At 41.3% G+C, this 16,261-nt stretch overlaps 1 protein-coding gene across 3 annotated transcripts in view; it reads right to left on the bottom strand.

Moving 5' to 3' along the window:
• Positions 1-16,261, bottom strand: part of CDK7 (cyclin dependent kinase 7) — a 44,258-nt gene that overhangs the window by 16,864 nt on the left and 11,133 nt on the right. Inside the window, exons 3-8 of one of the 3 annotated variants that reach the window (XM_058434178.1) lie at positions 9,714-9,802; positions 8,945-8,978; positions 6,734-6,801; positions 5,874-5,942; positions 2,633-2,743; positions 860-978 (exon numbers count right to left, since the gene is read on the bottom strand). In XM_058434178.1, the coding sequence (XP_058290161.1) occupies positions 860-978; positions 2,633-2,743; positions 5,874-5,891 (248 nt within the window). In that variant the 5' untranslated portion in view covers positions 5,892-5,942; positions 6,734-6,801; positions 8,945-8,978; positions 9,714-9,802. The remainder of the gene's footprint in view (positions 1-859; positions 979-2,632; positions 2,744-5,873; positions 5,943-6,733; positions 6,802-8,944; positions 8,979-9,713; positions 9,803-16,261) is intronic. The other 2 variants (XM_032145018.3, XM_032145020.3) reach the window with 2 other exon arrangements.

Below are 16,261 nucleotides of genomic sequence, written 5' to 3'. Positions count from 1 at the left end.
GAATTTGAAAATCTGCGGATCCTTAGAACAGTCTTGGAAATTAACAAAATGCCACTGGGACAAAAATTATAAAATCTATCATTCCTATTTAATGTGATTTTCTGTTTTTTTCACATCGAAAATACAAATGGAAAATATAATTACCAATATGAAAAATTCAAATATCAAGACATTGCTCTGTTTACAGTATTTTCATTTACATAGAAGGATACAGAATCAGCACTGACCAACATAATAAACATGGGTCCAATAAATCAGATGATTAGGTAGAAGAATAGCCACTGAAATTCTAGATTATCTAACTAAAATGTAAAAGTATAAATTGTTCCCATTTACAAGGTAAATGTCTTAGGATTGAGTTAGACTCTGTTTGAAAAGGGGCTATGTATTTTTTCATCATGGTAAAGTATACCTAACATAAAAATGGCAGTTTTTTTTTTTTTTTCCTGAGAGGGAGTCTTTCTCTGTCGCTCAGGCTGGAGTGCAGTGGCGTGATCTCACCTCACTGCAACTTCTGCCTCTCAGGTTCAAGCAATTCTCCTGCCTCAGCCTCCTGAGTAGCTAGGATTACAGGCGTGCCACCATGCCCGGCTAATTTTTTTGTATTTTTAGTACAGACGGGGGTTTCACCATGTTGGCCAGGCTGGTCTCGAACTCCTGACCTCGTGATCCGCCTGCCTTGGCCTCCCAAAGTGCTGGGATTACAGGCGTGAGTCACTGCGCCTGGCCAAATGGCAGTATTTTTTAAGAGGATATCAATCAACAATGATTCCTTAACTCTGCCAAGATAGTTCAGAGAAGCCAGTTGATGCTCATTTCTAATCAACCTCCTGTACATGTAGCTTTAAGGGATTCTTACCTGGTTACAACCTGATGTGTATAAGCTCTATTGGGGCTTCCAAAAGATTTGGCCAGGCCAAAATCTGCCAGTTTTAGAACTCCATTTTCATCTAGCAACAAGTTGTTTGGTTTCAGATCCTATATGATGGAAGTTTTAAACAAACAAATAAGCAGGGTAGGGGAGAACACTGTAGTGCTACATTTAGTTGGCATAACTTTAAACTTAGCAAAAACAAGGTAACACCTGAAATCTAAACAATCATTTTTTTTTTCCACTGATATAAAATCCCATCAAAGCAAAATTGAATTGGTTATAATATATAACCTTGGTAAGGCACTTAATTTCACTAAGCCATAATTTACATACTTCATAGAGTTTCTGTGAGGATTAAATCTGATATTTTCTATAGTCTAGTGTAATAACTGGCTCATAGTAGACATTCAATAAATGGTTCCTATTAATTTAATAATAAATATGAACTTTCATGATACACATTTGTTAATGTATAATATAAGAATGAGGATGGCATTCTTCAAAATCTATGCTAAAAAGACATCAGCAATAACCTAAGAGGGATTCCAAACTTATGATATGAGAATTACTAGTTATAAATTATATATTCTTAGCTACTTATCTAAATAGCTAGGTAGCTAGCATCTACCTAGCTAAATTATCAGCGTTGTTCTAAAAGCTGAATGTTCCCACTATTTCATAAACTGTATTTTGTACCTTGAATTTTAGAGCTACAAGAAACATTACTTTTCTAGTATTTTGGCATTGTATGAGTTAATCCAAGACCATCACTATAACTATATTTTTTCCCCACAACAACATTATGGCACAAAGAATACTGAAGTTAAAGCCAAAAGACCTATGTTCTTTTTTTTTTTTTTTTTTTTTTGAGACACGGTTTCACCCTGTCACCCAGGCTAGAGTGCAGTGGTGAGGTCTCAGCTCACTGCAACCCCTGCCTCCTGGGCTCAGGTGATCCCCTGACCTCAGCCTCCTGAGCAGCTGGGACTACAGGTATGCACCACCACACCCAGCTAATTTCTGTATTTTTTGTAGAGACGAGTTTTCGCTATATTGCCCAGGCTGGTCTAGAACTCCTGGGCTCGAGATATCTGCTTGCCTCAGCCTCCCAAAGTGCTGGGAACACAAAAGTGAGCCACCATGCCTGGGTCAAAACCTATGTTTTAATACTCTGTCCATTATCAGCAGCCAACCTTGAAAAAAAATATAACCATGGTCAGGTCACTTAGGGGCTGGGCGCAATGGCTCATGCCTGTAATCCCAGCACTTTGGGAGGCCAAGATGGGCGGATCATGAGGCCAGGAGATCGAGACCATTCTGGCTAACACGGTGAAAACCTGTCTCTACTAAAAAAAAAAAAAAATTAGCCAGGTGTGGTGGCGGGCACCTGTGGTCCCAGCTACTCGGGAGGCTGAGGCAGGAGAATGGCATGAAACCAGGAGACGGAGCTTGCAGTGAGTGAGAGATCACGCCACTGCACTCCAGCCTGGGCGACAGAGCAAGACTATCTCAAAAAAATAAATAAATAAATAAAATAAGGGACTGGATCTCTTCCAGTTCTAAATTTCACAAAGTAATATGGAGTCCTCACAGCACCAACTGCTGCAACAAGTGAAGGGAACAATATATAGGAAAAAGATGGGATAAAACGGTCAGCTATAAATTAATTGTTAAATAATTTACATATTCAGACCATTATGTACCAAATTGGCTATATCAAACTTGACTAGTATAAAGAAGCAATATTAAAAACCTTACCCTATGTAGGATCCAATGTTGATGTAAATATTCTAATCCTTGAAGAGTCATCAACATGTAGGCTTTGATGTGTGATGGTGTCAGCACAAGACTATTATCCTTTATTATAACCTGTAAAGCAAGTATACAATATACAGGTACCCTTTATTATTTCAAATAAACTCTACCACATAAAACAATTTACAGACTTAAAATGTAAGTATCAATACAGGAGACTCTCAAGAGAGGTTATCTAAGTTTCCTCAGGAAGAACTGTCAGAATCTCCAGAGTTAGATGGGTAGGCAGAGCATTTCTGGTTTGAAAAGAAAGCAGTGCTTTGTCCTCTACTGCTTTTGCATGGAAGTAGCAAACACCTGTTGTTTTTGCTTGCGTCTTCTGACAATAGCAGTTAAGTGTTCCTTTGGGAAGCCGTCTCTTCTCAGCTTAGTCCAAATGGTTAAGGTACGACTGAGCCAACCTAAGGCCTCCAGAGGTAGGCACATGACCCAGGCATCCCCATTATCACACTGCAGTCTCCTGGCCAAGTGACTGGTTCAGGGATACAAGACAAGTCAATCAACCAGGGCAAGTACTTGTGCTAGAATCAAAGAAAAGAAAGCACTTTCGTTCCTCAGGTATTATTAAACTCTACAAACATATACCTAGAAGCATCTGGAACACCATATTGAGAACTGTACACATGAAGAATACAACAGAGAAGAAAACGGAGCTGATTTGGCCAGGCTCACACCTGTAATCCCAGCACTCTGAGAGGCCGAGGTGGGCGGATCATGAGGTGAGGAGATCGAGACCATCCTGGCTAACACGGTGAAACCCCGTCTCTACTAAAAATACAAAAAATTAGGCGGGCGTGGTGGCGGGCACCTGTAGTCCCAGCTACTTGGGAGGCTGAGGCAGGAGAATGGTGTGAATCCGGGAGGCAGAGCTTGCAGCGAGCAGAGATCCAGCCACTGCACTCCAGCCCGGGTGACAGAGCAAGACTCTGTCTCCAAAAAAAAAAAAAAAAGAAAACGGAGCTGATTTAAAGTGTAAGACTGAGTTTTGATGGCATTATTTATGAGCTGTGCCTAATGTCAGTTTATTCTAGATTTATCAGTTAGGAACTAAAAGTTCCCCTTTTCTTTTTTTAAAATCGGATTTAAGGTAAAGCATACCCTTTTTAGTGTATAGTTCCATGAGTTTTGACAAATGCATCCAGTCATGTAACCACCACTATAATCAAAGCATAGTTCCATAACCTCCCAAAATTCCGAGGCCCCTCTGTACTTACTCCTTTCCTTTACCCCAAAGCCCCCATAACTGCTGATCTGGTTTTGCCTTTTCCAGAATATCATACAAATGAAATGATTCAATACATAGTCTTTTTAGCCTGGCTTCTTTCACTTAGTATAATGCATTTCAGATTCATCTATGTTGTTGCATTTATCAATAGCGTGTTTCTATTCCTGAGTAGTATTTCAGTTTGTTTGTACAGTTAGAATGAGGGATGTTTGAATTGTTCCAGTTTTGAAAATTATTAATAAACCAAACATCTGTGTACCAACTGAATTCTGGCATATGTTTTTGTTTCTTTTTTTCTTTTTTCGAGATGGGAGTCTCACTCTGTCACCTAGGATGGAGTGCAGTGGTGCAATCCATAGCCTAGTGGTGAGTCCATAGCCTATTGTGATAGGTCCTTCCAGCATCAATACCATTAGTATTGTGATCTATAATAGCATCACTAATATTGTGATCGATACCACTAATCAATAATCTTGTGATCTAGCAATACCACTGCTAGTATTTATCTAAAAGAAAGAGGCCGACGCCGGGCGCAGTGGCTCACGCTTGTAATCCCAGCACTTTGGGAGGCCGAGGCGGGTGGATCACGAGGTCAGGAGATGGAGAACACGGTGAAACCCCGTCTCTACTAAAAATACAAAAAATTAGCCGGGCGTAGTGGCGGGTGCCTGCAGTCCCAGCTACTCGGAGAGACTGAGGCAGGAGAATGGCGTGAACCCGGGAGGCGGAGCTTGCAGTGAGCCGAGATTGCGCCACTGCACTCTGGCCTGGGCGACAGAGTGAGACTCCGTCTCAAAAAAAAAAAAAAAAAAGAAAAAAGAGGCTGGGCATGGTGGCTCACGCTTATAATCCCAGCACTTTGGAAGGCTGAGGCAGGTGGATCGCCAGAGGTCAAGAGTTTGAAACCAGCCCGTCCAACATAGTGAAATCCCGTCTCTATTAAAAATACAAAAAAAATTAGCTGGGCATGGTGATGGGCACCTGTAATCCCAGCTACTTGGGAGGCTGAGGCACGAGAATCACTTGAACCTGGGAGGCAGAGGTTGCAGTGAGTTGAGATCACGCCACTGTACTCCAGCCTGGGTAACAAAGCAAGACTCTGTCTCAAAAAAACAAAACAAAAACAAAAACAAAGAAAACTTGGCTTTCAAAAGAATTACATTACTCTGATTATATGGAAATAAGTTTATTTTTTAATATAATTTTTAAAGTAGAGACAGGATCTCACTATGTGGTCCAGGCTGGTCTTGAACTCCTGGGCTTAAGCAATCCTCTTGCCTTGGCCTCTCAAAATGCTGAGATTACAGGCGTGAGTCACTGCACTGGCCAGAAATAAACTTTAAATTCTTATAGGTCGCTGGGCATGGTGACTCACAACTGTAATCCTAGCACTTTGGGAGGCTGAGGTGGGCAGATCACTTGAGGTCAGGAGTTCAAGACCAGCCTGGCCAACATGGTGACACCCCGTCTCTACTTAAAATATAAAAGTTAGCCGGGCGTGGTGGCACCTGTAATCCCAGCTACTTGGGAGGCTGAAGTGAGAGAATCACTGGAACCCAAGAGGTGAAGGCTGCAGAGAGCCGAGATCACGCCATTGTACTCCAGGCTGGGTGAACAGAGTGAGACTCCATCAAAAAAAAAAAAAAAAAACAAAAACAAAAAAAAAATCTTATAGGTCTAATGCTCATTTCTCCAAAAATGACGTCAACTAGCTATGGGAACTGAAAAGGCAGAAATGCCAATGAAATCCAAATCTTTGTATTGTAACACTGGGAATATTAGTAAATGATTAGAAGAAAATAACTCAAGAGATCCTTTTGACTCAGAGTACATCCAAATTTCAACAAAATTAAGCTTTTTTTCTTTTACTACCAGTATCTTCTTAGGTAGAAAACAAATATTTAGGTTCTTGTTCGATAAACTGGGACAAAGGAATTTCTCCAGGAATCTTAATCTTACCTCTAGATCAGTTTCCATAAAATCAAAGACAAGGCTAATATTAGATTTATGTCCAAAAGCATCAAGGAGCTGCAAAGTTAAAAAATTAAAATGTGATTCACTATTTAATACCTGACAGTATCATAGCAACTGAGGCAATTTTTAAAAATTTAAAAAGCATTTAAACTCTTGGTAATTCCCTATAAAGCTTAAATCATTTGATTAAATTTGACATTTGTCCTTTTTTAGACAGTACTAAAGGAATTAGTATTTTGAAGCACAAAAATATTAAATTTTACTTAAAAAAAATACCCAACCTCTTTCCCCAAATATTTGGAGTTAGAATTAAGAAATTGACAAATGAAAACCTCATTCCAGTCTCCAATTCAAAAGAAAAGTCCCAAACGTGATTCTTAAGAAATCCTCTAAATAACAGCAGCTATCATTGAATGAATGAATACATTTTCTATGGTAGGCACTATTCCAGATACTTTACATCTATTCAGTTGGCTAGTCTCACAACTACCCTATGAGGCAGGGACTCTGGGGAGTTGTGAGTGAACACACTCAAGGTCTCACACAGGCAGAAAGAAAGGTTTTGAATTCAGATTGACACGCTCAACCACTATATGCTAGAGCTCCCTAGACTTCAAAATTATTTCCGACAAAATTAGCCTACATGTCAATATTTCATTTATTTAATCAGTGGTATAGTTTTAAAGACAATGCCTACCAAAACAACTGGGATAAGAAATGTATTTCCTTTAAGCTTCTGCAAGGCTCATCTAGAACAAGTCATCGTGCTGAGCCTTTAATCAACATCCATTATGTTAAGAAAAGGCACAGTCCCAAATTCCAGTAACAGTTTTGATCATACTCACACCAATTATATTTGGATGACTTAGCTCCTGTAATAATTTTATCTCTCTTAAGGCGGTTCTATTTATACCTATATAAAAAGGCAAAGCAAAATGTGAATAATTCTGAAATCTCAAACCTTACAAACACTTTTTTTTTTTTTTTTTTTTTTTTTTTTTTTTTTTTTTTTTTTGAGACGGAGTCTCACTCTGTCGTCCAGGCTAGAGTGCAGTGGCATGATCTCGGCTCACTGCAACCTCTGCTTCCCGGGTTCAAGCAATTCTCCTGCCTCAGCCTCCAGAGTAGCAGGGATTACAGGCATGTGCCACCACGCCTGGCTAATTTTTGTATTTTTAGTAAAGACGGGGTTTCACCATGTTGGTCAGGCTGGTCTCGAACTCCTGACTTCGTGATGCACCCGCCTTAGCCTCCTAAAGTGCTGGGATTACAGGCGTGAGCCACCGCACCCAGCCACAAACACATATTTTTAAAGAAAGGTTAGTAATCTCAGAAAATAATGAACATTACACACAAAAATAAGGGCTACTTTGACAATTTTTATGGCAAATCTGTTGTTCTTTTACATTGCTTTATTTTTATTTTTTTTTTTTGAGATGGGGTTTCACCCTGTCAGCCAGGTTGGAGTGCAGTGGCATGATCTCGGCTCACTGCAGCCTCCACCTCCCAGACTCAAGTAATTTTCCCACCTCAGCCTGCCGAGTAGCTGGGACCACAGGTGTGCACCTCCACGCCTGGCTAATCTTTTGTATTTTTGTTAGAGACGGGGTTTTGCCATATTGGCCAGGCTGGTCTCGAACTCCTGAGCTCAGGCGATCTACCCACCTCACCCTCCCAAAGTGCTGGGATTACAGGCGTGAGCCATCACACCAGGCCTATATTGCTTTACTTTTCAAATAGCTTAACAAAGACTATGGCAAATGGTGAAAAAAATTTCACTTTATCTATATCAGGATCTGAAGACCACTACTAGACTAACAACATATATAAGTATGCAGCATATAGGTGATAAGCTTCCCTACTCTTGCCCTACAAATATTAGTGGCATATTGTTTGTGCTAAAAGCAAACTAGTGATATTATATTTTCCAATACAAATGACAGATTTCAAAATTAAAAATTAGATACAGGCCGGGCGTGGTGGCTCGTAATCCCAGCACTTTGGGAGGCCTAGGTGGGCAGATCACTTGAGGCCAGTAGATCGAGACCAGCCTGGCCAACATGGCAAAACCCCGTCTCTACTAAAAATACAAAAAATTGGCTGGGCATGATGGTGTGCACCTGTAATCCTAGCTACTCAGGAAGCTGAGGCAGGAGAATCGCTTAAACCCGGGAGGTGGAGGTTGCAGTGAGCTGAGATCGCGATACTGCACTCTGGCCTGGGAAACCGAGCATGACTCTGTCTCAAAAAAAATAAAATAAAAATAAGATATAGTATTGGCACTTACACAGACAATGGATCTCTTTTATAAGAGCTATTTTAAGATGACTCCTAATAAGACTTTGGAAGAAAGTTTAATGAAATCTTTTCCTCGTGTATCTATTCCATAGTAAGCTTTATGTACTTTCATGAAAATGTATCCTGAAGTTTCAAAGTAATTAGAAACTCAGAAACAGAAAAAACAATGGCTTGTAACACCTAAAACAGTAATGAAGACAGAAAGACTAATTAAGCTTGCTGCCTTCCATTTATGTGGGTGATTTGGAATGTTTCTCTGAACATCCAGTTGGTAAAAGTCACCAAATACTCCTTCTCTATGCTGAGTCTATCTTTTCTCTTCGGGGACCCTGCAGTAACTCTATCCAGAACCATTACTAACTCTTATTAATTCATACTTTGCTCGTTTCTTCAGTGAGAATGAAAACATGGTGGCTCAAGCCTGTAATCCCACAGCACTTTGGGAAGCCGAGGTGGGAGGACAGCTTGAGGCCAGGAGTTTGAGAGAAGCCTGAGCAACACAGCCAGACCTGGTCTCTACAAAAAATAAAACATTAACCACAAGTGGTGGCACATGTTTACAGCCCTAGCTACTCAGGAGGCTGAGGTGGGAGAACTGCTTGAGTACAGAAGTTTGAGGCTGCAGTGAGCTACGATTGTGTCTCTGTACTCCAGCCTGGGTGACAGAGCAAGACCCTGTCTTTTTTTTTTTTAAAAAAAAAAAAAAAAAAAAAAAGGAGAAAACTTTTCCTGTCTGTCAGATTACATGAAATACTTACCATCTTTAGCTTCTGATCTATGTCCAAGTTTGATCTGGTAGAAAGAGAAAAAAACCCAAATATATTAAAAATGTGTTAAATTATTTAGAATCAATGAATAATATGTAAACACTTCAAATACTTCGCCACAGAAAAAAAACAATTAGCAACCGATATGTACCTACTAGGCAAAAAGAGAGTAGGAATCATGATCAGAAAGATAAACAATATAAGAGAGAATCAAATACCTACCCTTGTCCCTTAAGTTTCTGAACTACACATTCAAATAATAAAATTAAGAAAAATCTATTTTATCTTTTCAAGGTTCAACATGGACCAAATAACTAAGGGTATCCTGATTAAAAATAAATACGTAACTTCAAATTAGCCCACTTGGGAGGAAAGATACAGAAAATAACATGCTGTATAGTTGGTAATAAGCCCAATAATATGCTCTTAGACACATTTTTCAAAAAGCAAAATTCCAAATTGTGATGGTTAAAATGTTGTTACTCTGAATAAACATAACAAATTACATTAGCAGGTTTAGTCTTACACAAAATAAATTACCTGGGTAAAGAACATTCTCTCACTGTTTTTTAAAAAACTGTCAGTAATCAAGAAAACACTGGCGGGGCATGGTGGCTCACACTTGTAAATTCCAACACTTTGACAGGCCAAGGTGGGAGGATCACTTGATCCCAGGAGTTTAAGACCAGCCTGGGCAACATAGCAAGACCTTGTGTCTACTAAACATTTTTAAAAATTAGCCAGGAGTGGTGGCACGCACCTACAGTCCCAAGTACTCAGGAGACTGAAGCAGGAGGATTGCTTGAGCCCAGGCTACAGTGAGCCATGATCACACTGCTGTACTCCAGCCTAGGCAACAGAGAGAGACTTTCTCAAACAAACAAACAAACAAAAACACAGGTGGCTCATGCCTGTAATCCCAGCATTTTGGGAGGCCTGGGTAGGAGGATCGCTTGAGTACGGGAGTTAAAGATCAGTCTGGGCAACATAGCAAGACCCCATCTCTACAAAAAATGTAAAAAGTTACCGGGGCATTGGTTGGGTGTGGCAGCTCATGCCTGTAATCCCAGCACTTTGGGAGGCAAGGCAGGCAGATCACGAGGTCAGGAGTTCGAGACCAGCCTGGCCAATATGGTGAAACCTCGTCTCCATTTAAAAAAATACAGAAATTAGCCAGGCGTGGTGGCACACGCCTGTAGTCCCAGCTACTTGGGAGGCTGAGGCAGAAGAATCGCTTGAACCCAGGAGGCGGAGCTTGCAGTAAGCCGAGATTGTGCCACTGCATTCCAGCCTGGGTGACAGAGCAAGACTCCGTCTCAAAAAACAAAACAAAACAAAACAAAAAAGTTACCGGGGCACGGTTGCATGTGCCTGTAGTTCCATCCACTTGCGAGGCTGAAGTGGGAGGAATGCTTGAGCCCAGGAGTTCGAGGCTGCAGTGAGCTATGATTGCACCACTGCACTCCAGCCTGGGCAACAGAACAGGAAATCCTACTTCTAACAAACAAACAAAAAAACCCCACAGAATTTCTTAAAGTAGGACATTTAGGATTCATGATTTGCTCACTATAGAGCCCCTGGGCCCTGAATAATCAGCAGTGGTAACCAGGGCCTCACCATGGGCCTCAGGTGAAACTCTGAGACATACTGGCTTCAGGTATGACACAGCACATTCACGGATATAGTGGCTACCAGGAGAGACTCCTGTTTGAGCAAATGAGAGGGAAGAGTAAAGGGGATTCTGTCTTGCAGCTTAGGGGCCAGCCTGGTTGCCCTGGGGAAAAGCACCAGGTGGGCTACTAGGGTCACTGAATCCAGGCCTTGGCTCTTGGATGGCATTTCTGGACCTACCCCTGGAACAGAGGTGAACCCACTACCCTGAAGGTGAGTCCCAGGCCTGGCAGCATCCAGCATAAGCTGACTGAGGAGCCCTGGGCCTTAAGTGAACACTGGTGGTACCCTGGCAATACTCCCCTCCCCATGGGCCTGTGGTGCTGGTGGACATAGGAGCAACTCCTCCGCCTGAGGAAAGGGGAAGACGGAATGGTAATACAGAGTCTGGTAATACAGAGAATTCTGGACCCTATCCAAGACCACCAAGATGGTACCTCTATGAGTCTAGAACTACAGCATTACTGGGTTCGGGGTACCCCCTAATGCACATACGGTTACAGTGACCAAAGACATAGATCGCAACACTCTATTCCCTTTGAATACTTGGAATACCTTCCAATAAGAATGGTACAAACAAGTCCAGACTGTGAAGACTATAATAAATACCTGACTCTTCAATGTACAGATGGCAGTGAACACTCACAAGCATTAAGGCCATCCAGGAAAACATACCCTCACCAAATGAACTAAATTAGGCACTAGGGGTCAATCCTGCAGAGAAAGATATGTGACCTTTTAGTCAGAGAATTCGAAATAGCTGTTTTCAGAAAACTCAAATTCAAGATAACACAGAGAAGAAATTCAGAATCCTATCAGGTAAATTCAACAAATACTCAAAAGAATTAAAAAGAATTAAGCAGAAATTGTGGAGTGGAAAGATGCAACTGACATACTCAAGAATGCATCAGTCTTTGTTTTTTGGAGACGGAGTTTTGCTCTTGTTGCCCAGGCTGGAGTGCAATGGCACAATCTCAGCTCACTGCAACCTCTGCCTCCTGGGTTCAAGCAATTCTTCTGCCTCAGCCTCCCAGGTAGCTGGAATTACAGGCATGCACCACCATGCGCAGCTAATTTTGTATTTTTAGTAGAGACGGGGCTTCACCATGTTGGTCAGGCTGGTCTCCAACTCCTGACCTAAATGATCCACCCGCCGTGGCCTCCCAAAGTGCTGGGATTACTGGTGTCAGCCACCATGCCCAACCCTTTTTTTTTTTCCTTTTTTTGAAACAGAGTCTTGCTCTGTCACTCTGTCACCCAAGCTGGAGTGCAGTGGTGCAATCTCGGCTCACTGCAACCTCCGCCTCCCAGGCTAAAGCCATCCTCTCCATTCATACCCCCCAAGAAGCTGGGACCACAGGCACAAACCAACATGTCAAGCTAATTTTTCTATATTCTGTAGAGATGGGGTTTCACCATGTCGCCCAGGCTGGTCTCAAACTCCTGAGCTAAAGTGATCCACCCACCTCAGCCTCTCAAAGTGCTGGGATTACAGGCATGAGCCACTGTGTCCAGCCGCATCAGCCTTTTAATAGCAGAATTGATAAAGCAGAAGGCAGAATTAATGAGCTTGAAGACAGGCTATTTGAAAACAGAGGAGACAAAAGAAAAAAATAAAAAAGAAATGAGACATGCCTACAAGATCTAGAAGACAGGCTCGAAAGGGCAAATCTAAGCACTTTTGGCCTTAAAAAGGAGGTAGAGAGAGAGAGGCAAAGAAGAAAGTTAATTCAAAGGGATAACAGGAAACTTCCCAAACGCAGAAATAGGTACCAATATTCAAGTACAAGAAAGTTATGGAACACTGGCTCACGCCGGTAATCCCAGCTACTCAGGAGGCTAAGGCAGGAGAATCACTTGAACCCAGGAGGCAGAGGTTGCAGTGAGCCAAGACTGTGCCACTGCACTCCAGCCTGGGCAAGAAAAACAAGACTCCATCTCCAAAAAAAAAAAAAAAAAAAAAGAAGGTTATAGAATACCAACCAGGTTTAACTCAAAGAAGACTACCTCAACACATTTAATAATCAAACTCTCAAAGTCAAGGAATAAGAAAGGATCCTAGGCCAGGCACGGTGGCTCACACCTGTAATTCCAGCACTTTGGGAGGCCGAGGAGGGTGGGTCACCTGAGGTCGGGAATTCGAGACCAGCCTGACCAACATGGAGAAACTCCGCCTCTACTAAAAATACAAAATTAGCTGGGCGAGGTGGCACATGACTGTAATCCCAGCTACTTGGGAAGGCTGAGGCAGGAGAATCGCTTGAACCTGGGAGGAGGAGGTTGCGGTGAGCCAAGGTCATGCCATTGCACTCCACACTCCAGCCTGGGAAACAACAATGAAACTCAGTCTCAAAAAAAGAAAAAGAAAGGATCTTAAAAGCAGCAAGAAGAAAAAAGAAACAAATAACATATAATGGAGCCCCCAATATGTCTGGCAGCAGACTTTTTAGTAGAAACTTTACAGGACAGGAGAGACTGGCATGATATATTTAAAGTGCTGAAGGAAAATAACTTTTAACCTAATATAGCAAAAATATCCTTCAAACAGGAAGGAGAAATAAAGACTTTCCCAGACAAACAAAAGCTGAGAGATTTCATAAACACCAGGCCTGTCCTACAAGAAATGCTAAAGGTAGTTCTTCAATCAGAAAGAAAAGACGTTAATGAGCAAGAAGAAACCATCTGAAGATACAAAACTCACTCGTAATAGTAAGTACACAGAAAAACACATAATATTATAACACTGTAATTGTGGTATGTAAACTACTCATATCCAGCAGAAAGATAAAAAATGAACCAATCAAAAACAATAACAATTTTTTTTTTTTTTTTTTGAGACGGAGTCTTTCTCTGTCCCCCAGGCTGGAGTGCGGTGGCGCGATCTCGGCTCACCGCAACCTCCACCTCCTGGATTCACGCCATTCTCCTGCCTCAGCCTCCCGAGTAGCTGGGACCACAGGCGCCCACCAACACGCCCGGCTAATTTTTTTGTATTTTTTAGTAGAGACGGGGTTTCACCGTGTTAGCCAGGATGGTCTCGATCTCCTGACTTCGTGATCCACCCGCCTCGGCCTCCCAAAGTGCTGGGATTACAGGCTTGAGCCACCGCGCCCGGCCAAACAATAACAATTTTTCAAGACATAGTACAACAAAGTGGGGAGACAAAGTTAAAACGTAGAGTTTTATTAGTTTTCTTTTCGCTTATTGGTTTATGTAATCAGTGTTGTCATCAGTTTAAAATATTATTTGCAAGCCTCATGTAACCTCGAATCTAAAAACATACAATAGATACACTAAAAATAAAAATCAAGAAATTAAAACATACCACCAGAGAAAATCACCTTTACTACAAGGAAGACAGGAAAGAAAGAAGGAAGAAAAGACCACAAAACAACCAGAAAACAGGTAAGAAAATGGCAGGAATAAAAGTTCTTACTTATCAATAATATCACTGAATATAAATGGGCTAAAAGCTTCAATCATAAGACACAGAGTGACTGAATGGATAAAAAAAGAAGCCCCAATGATCTGTTGCCTACCAGAAGCACACTTTAACTATAAAGACACACAGACTAAAAATAAAGAGATGGAAAAAAGATATTCACTGCCAATGGAAACCAAAAAAGAACAAGAGTAGTTATATTAAATAAAACAGATTTCAAGCAAAAACTGTAAAATGAGACAAAGTCACTATATAATGATAAAGGCATCAATTCAGTAAGAGGATATAAAAATTGAAACTATATATGCACCCAACAAGGGAGTACTCAGATATATAAAATATTTTTTAGCACTAAAGAGATAGGCAGACCCCATACAATAATAGCTGGAGGCTTCAACACCCCACTTTCACCATTGGACAGATCCATGCAGAAAATCAACAAAGACACATTGGACTTAATCCACACTACAGACCACATGGACCTAATAGATATTTATAGAAAATGTCATCCAATGGCTGCAGATTAAACATTCTTCTCCTCAGCAAATGAATGATTCTCAAGGACAGACCATATGTTAGGCCACAAAACAAGTCTTAAAACATTCCAAAAAATTGAAATCATATCAAGTATCTTTTCTGACCACAATAGGATAAAATCAGAAATCAATAACAAGAGGAATTTTGGAAACTATGTAATACACGAAAATTAAGCAATACAGTCCTGAATGACCAGTGGGTCAATGGACAGATGAAGAAGAAAACTGAAAAATTTCTTCAAAGAAATGATAATGGAAACACAACATATCAAAAACCTTGGGATACAGGGAAAGCAGTACTCAGAGGGAAGTTTATAGCTATAACTGCCTACATGAAAAAAAAAAAAAACAACCCAAAACCTTCAAATAAACGATGCATCTTAAAGAACTAGAAAAGCAGGAGCAAACCAATCCCAAAGTTAGAAGAAAATAATAAAAATCAGAGCAGAAATAAATGAAATTGAGACACAAAAATACAAAAGATCAACAAAATAACAAGTTGGTGTGTTGAAAAGACCATCAAAATTGGACACATGTTCTTCAAGTTGCCCACTTGGATCTCTCCCAAGTGCACTTTTGTTTCTTTCCTACTCTAAAGCTTTTTAATAAACTTCTGGCCGGGTGCGGTGGCTCACACCTGTAATTCCAGCACTTTGGAAGGCCGAGGTGGGCAGATCACGAGGTCAGAAGATCGAGACCATCCTGGCCAACATGGTGAAACCCCATCTCTACTAAAAATACAAAAGTTAGCCGGGCGTGGTGGCAGGCGCTTGTAATCCCAGATACTCAGGAGGCTGAGGCAGGAGAATCACTTGAACCTGGGAGGTGGAGATTGCAGTAAGCCGAGATCGCACCACTGCACTCCAGCCTGGCGACAGAGCGAGACTCCATCTCAAAAAATAAACAAACAAACAAACTTCCATTCCTGCTCTAGAAAAAAAAATCTCTCCTGCCACCATAAGAGGTGACTTGTTTCCCTTTCACCTTCCGCCATGATTAAGTCTGGATTTTTGGTACATGCCAGGCAGAAAATGCCTACATGACCAGTCCCAATAAAAACCCTGACCACTAAAAAACTTACCCAACCTTTAGACTAAAAGAAAAGGGAGAAGATGCAAATAAATAAAAACAGATGTGAAAAAAGGGGACATTAGCACCAATACCGCAGAAATCCAAAGGATCATTAGTGGCTACTATGAGTAACTATACGCCAAGAAACTGGAAAACCTAGAAGAAATAGATACATTCCTAGACACATACAAACTACCAAGATTGAACCATGGAAAAAATTGAAAACTAAACAGGCCAGTAACAAGTAATGAGATTGACGCCACAGTAAAAAATCTCCCAGCAAAAAGCCCAAGACCTGATGGCTTCAATGCTGAATTTTACCAAACATTTGAAGAAGGGCTAGGCTGGGCACAGTGGCTATCCCAGCACTTTGGGAGGCCGAGGCAGGCAGATCACTTGAGGTCAGGAGTTTGAGACCAGCCTGGGCAATATGGTGAAACCCCATCTCTACTAAAAATATAAAAAGTAGCCAGGGGTGGTGGTGCATGCCTGTAATCCCAGCTACTTGGGAGGCTGAGGCAGGAGAATCACTTGAACCCAGGGGGTGGAGGTTGCAATGAGCTGAAATGACGCCACTGCACTCCAGGC

The sequence above is a fragment of the Hylobates moloch genome, unplaced genomic scaffold (genome assembly GCF_009828535.3).
Source record: "Hylobates moloch isolate HMO894 unplaced genomic scaffold, HMol_V3 SCAFFOLD_23, whole genome shotgun sequence".
Lineage (NCBI taxonomy): Eukaryota > Metazoa > Chordata > Mammalia > Primates > Hylobatidae > Hylobates > Hylobates moloch.
This window is presented reverse-complemented; position numbering and strand designations above follow the sequence as displayed.